Source organism: Phoenix dactylifera, unplaced genomic scaffold (genome assembly GCF_009389715.1).
Source record: "Phoenix dactylifera cultivar Barhee BC4 unplaced genomic scaffold, palm_55x_up_171113_PBpolish2nd_filt_p 000601F, whole genome shotgun sequence".
Lineage (NCBI taxonomy): Eukaryota > Viridiplantae > Streptophyta > Magnoliopsida > Arecales > Arecaceae > Phoenix > Phoenix dactylifera.
The window spans coordinates 233,672-244,525 of NW_024067998.1; the positions used below are offsets into that span (position 1 = coordinate 233,672).

A 10,854-nucleotide genomic window follows, 5' to 3' on the forward strand; every position below is an offset into this window, starting at 1 on the left:
TCTGCATGTGGGATAAAAAAATTTTATTAAATTTTTTTTATAATATATATTAATTTATATTTTTAATCTGTTAGTCTCTTTGATTATAGAAGCTTAGTTTTTATGAAACAAAGTTTTGGATAAAGAAACTTTCTAACTAAAGAAGGTAAAATAGAAAATTTTTATTTTAATAAAATTCTAGAAAAGATATATATTTTTTGGTGGCAGGATAAAAAAGGAAGAATCCAGTTGGTCCGAGTTCATAACATGGCATATCAATTTTTCTATATCTCTAGGATTTTTTTCTTAATTTTGCAGAGCCTATCAATTTAATAACTATAAAGATAGAGATATCTTAACCTTTTCTTCAAAAAATCTCTTTTTTCTTCTCCTTCGCTCTAGAAGATAAGAAATTTAACAAATATACGTTGGAAAAGGAGGAAAAAAGAAGAAGATAAAAGAGAATGGAAGAAAGAGAAGAAGAAAACTAGAATGGAGGATGGGTGATTTAGGATTGTAGAGAGTTGATGTTGCCATGTCCAACTATATTAAGGATTCTAGTATCCTCCTTGTTTGGGAGGGGAAGAAAATAGGTATTGCCATGTCTAGCTATTTTAGGGATCTGGGTATATACTATCTTTAGAAAAAAAGAAATTAAACCATCACAAGAAGTTTGCATAGCAAGATAAAGCACTAAATTGCTAAGAGGTATTTGTGGAATTGTAAATTTTTTAATCAAAACACTTATAGCTCTGATTCATTCAACGAGGAGTACAAAGTAGGCATGCAAAGTTTATGGTGGTTGCTTAGTTTTCTTGTAGACTCTTCTTTTTTTATAAATTATACAAGTTTATTTTCGTCTTAAGACAGAAAAAATAAGTTCATCCGATTGGAGTATATATATAATTACCAGGTGTATTTGTAGGCATTAAATACTAAGTTGCTTTTAAAAAGCATGACTTCTTGCCTCATATTTTACTAACAATGCATTTACATATGTACGTGCTTTTAAATACTTTAGATATCTTAAATTTAAAAAAAAAATTTGTTAGCACATCATTATTGTGAAATTGTTTATGATTTAATTTCTATCTTATGATTTTAGTTTAGATTAAATTTTATTATGTATAGAATCATAAAAATTCCATATCGACCCGAGCTTATATTTTGAATTTCTCCTTCTCAAAGTCTAGTAACACTAATTTTTTTCTTTTGATAAAATTTTAGTAATTTTAGGTTCCTTAGAGAGAAATGTAAAGTTTAATTGGTTTAACCCGTATGAGAAAAATATAATGGGAATTATTATGAAAATGGAAAAGTTAGACATATGACCGTTTGAAAACCAAAAAAAGAGGTTTAGGATAGAATTAGGATTTTTTTTTTTTTTTTTTTGGATTAGGATTAGAAGCTTGCTCCGTCTCGAGTGCATCTGCGTTACATGCCTTCCTCCGGCGAGGAGTCAACCTTTCAAAACGCAATTCATCTTAGCCGTCTATTATCAATTGTACAATTATAACCCGGCACCGTCTCAAGACTTCCACCCTAGATTTATACCTCTCCCGGGTCTATCCCACCCTCTCCTCGACGCCGCTCTCCTCCTCCCCTAGTCCTTTTCCAATCTCTTTCTCTCTCTCCATCTAATGGAGGAAGCCGCCGTCACTTGTTCTTCCGCCCAATTCGAAACCCTATCTTCCAGAAACCCTCCCTCTCCCTTGGGCAAACCCGTCGAAACCCTAATTCCAGGCAATCTACCCTCTTTCCAAACCCTAGGTTCCTTCGATCCCAATCCCCCGCTGCCTCTGGATTCCGATAAGCCTCCGCCGCCGCCGCCGCCGGAAACCCTAGATCCCGGACTTCATCCGCCGCCGCCGCCGCCGCCGCCCCCAGAAACTCTAATGGAGCCGAAGAATTCGGAGACCGACGGCCAGATTCCGGCCGCATCGGAGCCAGGGGGCTCCGAGAGGCCGCCGCCGATCTCTGAGAATGGCCTCGCTGTGACCCACAGCGGCACCGAGAAGGACTGCTCCGGTGGTGAGGAGGACGCCAGCAGCCGCCGCCGCCGGCGCAGCCGGTGGGACCCTCCAGCGGAGTCCGACCAGAATGGCGACAGCCGGAAGAGGAAGTCCCGTTGGGCGGAGGAGGAGCCCCAGGCCGTCATCCAGCTTCCTGATTTCATGAAGGACTTCACCGCCGATCTCGACCCCGAGGTCCAGGCCCTCAACGTGCGGCTTCTCGATATAAACCGCCGTCTCCAGTCCAATTTACCCCTCGATGACTGCCCGGAGGGTGCACGATCGCCTTCCCCTGAGCCCATCTATGACAACATGGGCATCCGGATCAATACACGGGAGTACCGCGCTCGTGAGCGGCTCAACAAAGAAAGGCAGGAGATCATCTCCCAGCTCATCCAGCGCAATCCGGCGTTCCGGCCACCGCCCGACTACCGCCCTCCCAAGCTCCAGAGGAAGCTGTACATCCCCATGAAGGAGTACCCGGGCTACAACTTTATAGGCCTCATCATCGGGCCGAGGGGAAATACACAGAAGAGGATGGAGAAGGAGACTGGTGCTAAGATCGTGATCCGGGGAAAAGGTTCGATTAAAGAAGGAAAAATAGCGCAAAAGAGGGACGTGAAGCCGGACCCTGTGGAGAATGAGGACTTGCATGTGTTGGTGGAAGCCGACACACAGGAGTCTCTCGATGCTGGCTGTGCTATGGTGGAGAAGCTTCTGCAGCCAGTGGACGAATCGCTGAATGAGCACAAGAGACAGCAACTGAGGGAGCTCGCGGCCCTCAATGGAACCATCAGGGATGAGGAGTTCTGTCGGTTATGCGGTGAGCCTGGGCACAGGCAGTATGCTTGCCCCTCCCGTACCACTACTTTTAAGAGTGATGTTCTTTGCAAAATTTGTGGGGATGGAGGGCATCCCACCATTGACTGTCCCATGAAAGGAACGGGAAAGATGATGGATGATGAGTACCAGAATTTCTTGGCTGAATTGGGTGGGGCTGCACCGGAGCCATTAACCAAACAAAGCTCGGCCTTGCCAGTTCTTGGATCAAATACTTCTGGGAGCAATCCTCCTTGGGCAAGTGGTAACAATGCTGGAGGCACACCAGCGAATGGAATCAAGAAGGAATACGATGAGACGAATTTATATATCGGGTACCTACCGCCTAGTCTCGATGATGATGGTCTTATCAGATTGTTCTCATCTTTTGGTGATATCATGATGGCCAAAGTTATCAAGGACCGGAATACTGGATTGAGCAAAGGTTATGGTTTTGTAAAGTATTCTGATGTGTCTATGGCTCAACAGGCAATAGCTAGTATGAATGGGTACAATCTGGAGGGGAGAGTAATAGCTGTGAGAGTAGCAGGTAAACCACCACAGCCGGCTGTGCCCCCCGGCCCTCCGGCTCCCCCAGCACCAAGCTACCATGTTTCAAATGCATCAACTGGCGGTTACCTTCAGCAGTATATGCCTCCACCACCACCTGGAAGTTATGCTCCAGTCCCATGGGGGCCGCCAGTTCCGCATCCATATGCTTCCTATGCTCTCCCACTGCCCCCTGGTTCTAGCATGTACACTCCGGTTACCTCATATGGAATGCAGTATCCCCCTCCACAACAGACTGTTCCTCCTGGTGCACCACCTCAGACCATGCCTTCCAGCAAAGCAATGCAGAATTTTCCTCCTGGGGTGCAATCACAGAGTAGTAATACAGGAACCACGCCTGCATTGAGCAACATGTATGGTGATTCAGTATCAGGAGTGGCTCCAACTGCTCCTCCACCTCCATATCCACCATCTTCTTTGGGATATGCATCTTACTATGCTCCAATTCCACCACCTGTACCGCCTCCTAGTGTTGATCCCTCGCAGAGCACTGGAAATGTACCATGGGCCCTCAATCCATCAGCAACTCAGCCTGCATCATCTGCAGAACAATCGGGCACTTATGGCGCAGATACTGAGTATGAGAAGTTCATGTCAGAGATAAAGTGAAGCTGATCGATGTTTCATATTATTTTGGTATTGCAAGGTAAGTTTTCAATGCTTCTTGGGGGAAACATACAGACTGATATAAATTCCAGGACTCGTTATTACCAATCGCAGTTGTTGCAGAAATTGTCTGATTTGATACTAGTTTCTGGCACTGCTGTTCATGGGTTACAGCATTTTTATTGAGAGATCAATATTTTTCACTAAATGATTCTTCCATATAATTTTTTAAACTAATAAATTGTAAAATATAAAGTAAGTTTCTCATATAAACCCCTAAAAGCTCCTTGTTTTAAATAACTGAATAAATTATACTTTCCAAAACTAAACATTTGGTTTCAATATTTTCACTTCATGTCTCACTTGTTGTTACAAATATACATGGCAATGCCCTTGGCCCAAGTTACAGGGATTCATGCCCATGTTTTAGAAAGTGCCATCAGTTTAAATATTGTTAACCTTGGCCTGCCTAAAAACATACCATTGGTAAATATTTAATAATTAAGTATATGAACTTGCCATTTTGTTCATTTTCATGACCAACCATGTGCTATGTGCTAAGTCATATATGTCTCTGTCATTGTAACCAGCTGCTTGAATTTTTTCTGCTGTTAAGGACTATATCCATTTCACTTTTATGAGTGGTAGCAGGGTCTAATATGTATAATGATTTTATAAGAAGTAATTGCTATTTGTTATTTTTGTCAATGTCGCCATGCAACATGTGAATTTCCTCATGCCTACACATGAATACTATATAGCATGAGAACTCTGATCATGGTTACAATCAGAGTAGTGGAAAAACCTTAGTGCAAATCTATTTTCAAAGATACACCATTAATTTAGCAAAAAAAAAAGATACACCATGAACTATTTAATTCTACATGAAGATGAGAGAATCACAAAGGTTATGTATGTTACGCAGTATAACAAAGGTGTTGAGATATGCCACTGTCGATACAAAAGTTTCAAATAGTTTATACAACTGATCAAAATTATTCAAACACAAAATGACAAAGCATTACATGTTTAAGCATGTTATGATGAGAGAAGGTTAACTGGTGCCTTATTTTGGACAGGCTGGAATATCTGGTTGGGATCCTAAACATCATTGATGTTTAAAATTAATAATATATCTGATTTATATTTGTTGCCATACAAAGTAAAGATGACCTGTAAGAAGTCCTATAGGAAAGAGGATATTAAATGATAGTTGATAGGTGAGATTTGATCTGATCAAGTGAAAATCTGATCCATGTCGTTATGCTCCTCTATTAGCCTCTTCGTAGAGAGAATTGTCTTAATTTGAAGTGGGAAAGTTTGTGGGGAGAGCATTTAGGAGGCATTTATGGCATCAGGATGTGAGACATTGGAGAGAGTTGAGAAAATGCAAACTGAAAGATCACCCCCCCCCCCCTGTGTGTGAGAGAGAGAGAGTTTTTTTTTTTTTCTTTTCGGGGGCGATTGCTTCCGACATTTTGTCAAGCTTGAAAGTAATCAATCGTTTAATTATTTGAGAAATCTTGTCTGATTTAATGATTTTTTATATAATCCAACTGGGTTTATTATACACATGTAGGATCTATTGTGGAAGACACAGACAGATTGGTATTGTGGAGAGTTGTTCCTATCAGATAGGGCAAGGTTATCCAAAGGAAGGGGCAAATCAGGTAGAGATAGATGGCTAGGGAGTATTGGAATTGGAACATGATCTGATCAGATGGGGAATTGTGGAGAGAATGTAACTTCAACTTCATTCCATGTAGGTAATAGTGATGATAGGTTTTTGACATGCCTTTTCCAGTAAGGGAAATGTGACCAGACCCAACACCCTGATATTGGTTTAACACAAAAATTGAAATAAAAGTTCAGTCTGTTAAAACCAAGGTATTTCGAACCAGTATCGGTGGCCTATCAGACCGGTTCATCCTTCTCGGTACCATTTTAGTACCGGGCCCGTACCGAGAGCCAGAGTCGGAGAAGACGAGGTGAAAAAGAAAGCAAGTGGGGGAGGGAGGGAGAAGGAGAGGCCTCCCCCGCCAGCAGGGGGTTGGCGGAGGCCGCTGGGGCGCGGCCGCGAAAAATAATTTAGGGTTTTTTAAGCGAAGTCGGCGACTTGCTTGCCGACTTCCTTTAAAAATTTTCAAATTAAAAAAAAAGGAAATTTTTAAGTGAAGTCGGCAAGCGATTTACCGACTTCACTTTAAAAACCTCCCCCTTTTTTTTTTTTTGCAGTTGCGTTCCCTGTTTCGAAATAGGCCCCCCCTCACCCCGTGGGCTCCGCCGCCTCCCCCCCCCCCCCCCCCGGCCGCAGCCTTCGCCGGCGATGGAGGCCTCTCCTTCTCCCTCTCTTCCCCACTCACTCTCTCCTTCTTTTCTTCTTCTCCGACTCTGGCTGGGTTCTGTCGGTACGAGCTGTGTAACGTTTTCCACAGCTGAACTGTACCGGTCAGGGTCTGAACTGGTACGGTATGTTTTAAACTGGCAGGTACAGGCTGGTTTAGCATACTTTGGTTAAAACAAAGAGGTTTTGTATATCGTGATTTATTGTGCTAGTAGCCTAGTACATATGCCTTGCATTTGGTTTTTAACCTTCTATTCTGTATTTGCAGGGGATGTCTTTCGGCTAAGACCATATGGAGGCAAATGCTATGCATTTGCTTTTATTTTCCCATTCTATCCCACTCCAATGATTATATTCTCACCAAAGCAACAAAAAAAAATGATTATATTCTCTGCTTGTCGTCATATTTGTTGTTGAAATTGTGTCTGGGAGTTCTGGATTTAGGTTTTGATGATTGAATTGTTTTGGCAGGCTTGAGGTTTCTTGGAGCTAATGTGACCTGATTTATTTCCTGTTGCTATGACTTCAACTAGTTGGATGTTTGGAACTCACATCTTTAATCTTGCTGTAGTGATGATCATTGCGGAGACTGCTGGGCTGCTGATTGTGTTTCATGGTATCTGCCAAAACTATGTAAATTGGTTCTCTGTTCCTTAGCAGTCCTCACAGGATTGGAGTTCTACGTCATGTGGACACCTGTGCATCCAAGATGTTGATCTCTTTTATATCTGTTTTCTTATAAAACTTGCCAGAGGATCTGATTACTAATGATTTTGTGCTGTTCTGATTGATATATGGGACTAATCATTTGGTTTTTCTTCTTCTGTTGCTTGATTGTTATCTAATAGCTTCATATGGCTTCAGTTTTTGTGATGACATTGTTTTTTTTTTTTTACTCAACATGTTTGAGTTCATTGAAGCTGGCTGATGGTTGCCCTCAACGTTTAATGCAGGTCTTCCTGTCATTAGTGTGGGTATGCACTGTTTGAACTGTTTGGTATGGAATTACTTTAGATGGTAATTAGTTATTGAAGATTTTGAGCTTCTGCCTATTTTAGATTGTTTGCCTAATGTACTTTCCAAGTTTCTATGACAGAGGAGAAGGCTCATTACTTGAGTTGGTAAGCAGTGGTTCATCAGGTAAGCTATGTGGTTGTAGACTGTCAGCTGGACTGGTAATTAATTGCCAGTTTCGTGAGGTCGCACAGTTTATAGGTATTGCATTCGTTTGCTCATCATAAAATCATAGTTAACGGTTCTAGACTGCAATTCTGTCGATCATGGTGTTTCTGAACAGACCATTTGCTGACCTTGGTTCCATTGTTGAGCTTAACCCATTGGGAGTGCAGAGACCTAGCCGATGCATTTTTGTGCCTCGTTGCTTTGAACATCACTTGGATTTTTTCATCTATTTTAAAGAAGAACATTTTGATACATGTCTTTTCTTTCTATGCCTGCTTTATCCATATCTTTCTCATACCACTTTTTATATTCAAATGAAAACTGATTTTGCAAAATAAAATCCCTCATATTGCATCGATGTCTGCTTCATAATTTTAGTAAGGCTCCTATTGTGAAATTTCTCAACCATAGATTAATTTTAAGCACGCCTTTTATTTTTTCTTTGTAGTACGCAATATGCAATTTTTTTTTAAAAAAAGTTGTCTTGTTGCTAATTCAACTTCTCCCTATGATGTAACTGATTTGGTAGTTTTAGGATCAACCAGAGCTGATACCATCTCAGCAAGCTCATGAAGTTTGATCCGTGCTAGCCTTGTACAAAGTGGAGCTAGCCAGGAGATTGTGGCACCCTGCATACATTAAACAAGGGAACTGTTTATGCATGAACGAGATAGGAATTTCCAGTTGTATACTGTGATCATTTGCTTTTGGTGAATGACCGTGTTGAAAGTAACAACTGGGTGGGGGGCGCTTCAAGATTAGTTTGTTCTTGCACCAAAACAAACCAGGAAGCCTATCAATAACTTGTGTATATTTTTTAACTCCTACATTAAGTATCATGTTGAGGTAGATTGTGAAGATAACATCGTATTGTAAACTGGCAAGTGGTAACACTTAAATCAACCAGGTCTGTAGAATAGAAGACTCCTATTATTATTATTATTATTAAACTTCTCTGGTGCTAAAGATGATAGTTTTGTTTTCTATCTCGTAGATTCGACCATCAATTGTTGGCAAGTCTTGGGTCCAAGACTGACCGAAGAAATTGCTATTAGAAGTTTGTAGGAGTAATCAATATTCATATAGGATTATGTGAGCCTATCATTGTATTATTTATTGATGACTGAAATCTTAGCAAGGCATCTGCACTGCTTACGTTATTTTTTTGGTTCCTGAAATCTATTGGATTCTGTATTATTTCAGGATCGAATCTTACGTTAGCACTACTGCAGGATCTTTATTCTTTAGGAACTTTGCATCGTCACTCTTTAGTGAACTTGTCTGTCTAGCTCTAGCGTAACTCATACTTTTATCTAGTAATAACGAATATGAATCATCCTAATGTTACCTCTTTCGAAAGCAAATTAAGTCCGTGAGAGAAAGTAGTCTACTTAGCATATACTTTTGAAATTTGCTCATAAGCCTAAGATATCATCCTAGTCCATATGTTTCTACTAGTTTACCTATTATCTATAATTTTCTAATGATGTTTATTTTCATTGCACGCAGGGACAATTCCCAGCTGCAGTAGGGTGCGTAACCTGCCTACTTGCTTGCATATGATCTTAAGCTTAACCATGAGATGCTAACCTTAACCATTTGATCCTAACTCGTTAACCATAACCATTCAAACCCAGCCCTTGCTATCGGATCCTAACCCTAGATACTCGATCCAACCCAAATCTAACCTATCATATTTAGACCTAGCCATACTATTTAACCCAATCACATTGCTCAATCACGCTCGCTCGTTGAAGCCAAAATCGTACTCTATCCAATCTCACCATGAACTAATCTCACCTGCCTTAACCCAATCCTAACCCAATTGTGCCCAATCGTAGGGCCAAGAACAAAATATGCAGCAGAAAGCTTAAAATCCCAGATTGGCCTCCAAAATTAGACCTATCTTGAACTCATTGTGGACTTAGGCTAGGCTTAAGGGTCATCACTACACCCACATTGCCCTTGATAATCTCACCCATGTTTCTATTCTCCTATCATGAACAACTTGGAATAGAATCTTCTATATGCATAAGGGGTGTATCATGTTAAATCCACCATCTTGTTTAGTCAATATCATCCCCTTCCCTTGAGATAACTTGGCGAGTGGCACTCACATCACCTCCCAGTTCATTATTCTTCATAACAGCCTTGATTTCTTATTCCCTCCGCTCTTGCTATGTGTCCTTTCAAACATTATCCTTTCTTCTACCTTCCTTGCATCAAATCCTACCTCCACTATAAGAGAAAATTAGAATATTATCCCTAACAAGCTCAATCCCCTCTCAATACTCTTTTCATGATGTACATTGGATGAATTCATAATATAGTTTTACAAATAATCGCAAATACCTTGCTTGGAGTTAACAAGTCAGAAAGGTATGTCCACCAAGAAATTGGTTGGAAGGGAGACTTAAACCTACGTTTGAAAAAAAATGGACGATTATGTAAAAAATGTACTGAAGAAGAGCATTTTTTTTTAGGGATATGGTACCTAGGGAAGCAATGGGCTATATGCAATGCTTTCATGTAAGTTGAACTATGAGTACTCAAAATGCTTTGTCATTAGCTTAGGTTAGATTGTCAATTTTACAGATATGTTTCTTAACTACTCTGACATTTGATATAGAAAAGTGCTTCGCCTTTCCAATAGCTCCCTAAAACTTATGCAACTCACAGTTTTTCAGAGCAGTGTTAAAATTGGCATTTCAAGGAGATTATTGTGGAAAAGTTGCAACATCCTTGAAAATAGTATGCATTTACTTTGCTATCTATCATTATAATACATATTTAACAAATTTATGATCTATCTTATTGCTTCATATTCTATTTTTTTCTTAGAATATACTGAAGGTCAAATCTAAAATCTATGGATGAATTTTACTCTCTTGACCATTTTGTGTTTGCATATATTGGAGATGCCAACTTACTAAGCTGGTAAAATTTTTGGTAGCTATACCAAATGACTCGGGATTGAATCTTGCCTTCACTAGAGTTTAGGGGATGAAGGGTATTTTGGAGACGTCCACCTCCTGTCATGTAGCTTATTATCTATAGACCCTTATATAAAAAACAAAAAATGATCATTTAAAATCTGATAATTATTTAATAAAAAACTTTCATAATTTGGATGCAAATATTATTCAATTTCAATTAAAGTACTAATTCTAAATTTGAAGAGGGATAGAACTAATTTTCTTCCACTCACACCTAATTAGATTTGAATCTAAGTCAAACTATTTATCGAGTGGAGTTTAGTTTGAGCAAATAATCAGATAGCATGATTAATGGACAACCTAATTTTGTACTCTATGAGAGGAAATTTTGATGTCTACATGGACA

At 40.0% G+C, this 10,854-nt stretch overlaps 1 protein-coding gene across 11 annotated transcripts; it reads left to right on the top strand.

Annotated features, from left to right (window-relative positions):
- Nucleotides 1-1,464: 1,464 nt before the first annotated feature.
- On the top strand, nucleotides 1,465-8,667 carry LOC103715689 (splicing factor-like protein 1). 11 transcript variants are annotated; one of them, XR_003387348.2, is made up of 4 exons: nucleotides 1,466-4,026; nucleotides 5,566-6,946; nucleotides 7,284-7,470; nucleotides 8,042-8,667. XR_003387348.2 is itself a non-coding variant. In XM_026808066.2 (2 exons), the coding sequence occupies exon 1, from the start codon at nucleotides 1,620-1,622 to the stop codon at nucleotides 3,987-3,989; it is 2,370 nt and encodes a 789-aa protein (XP_026663867.1). In that variant the 5' UTR covers nucleotides 1,465-1,619; the 3' UTR covers nucleotides 3,990-4,026; nucleotides 6,599-7,198. The 11 variants fall into 11 exon arrangements, 4 of the variants coding, with proteins under 4 accessions (XP_026663867.1, XP_026663855.1, XP_008801658.1 ...); XR_003387347.2 differs by having other exon boundaries at nucleotides 1,474-4,026; nucleotides 6,802-6,946; XR_003387349.2 differs by having other exon boundaries at nucleotides 1,465-4,026; nucleotides 6,902-6,946; nucleotides 7,284-8,496.
- Nucleotides 8,668-10,854: the final 2,187 nt, after the last annotated feature.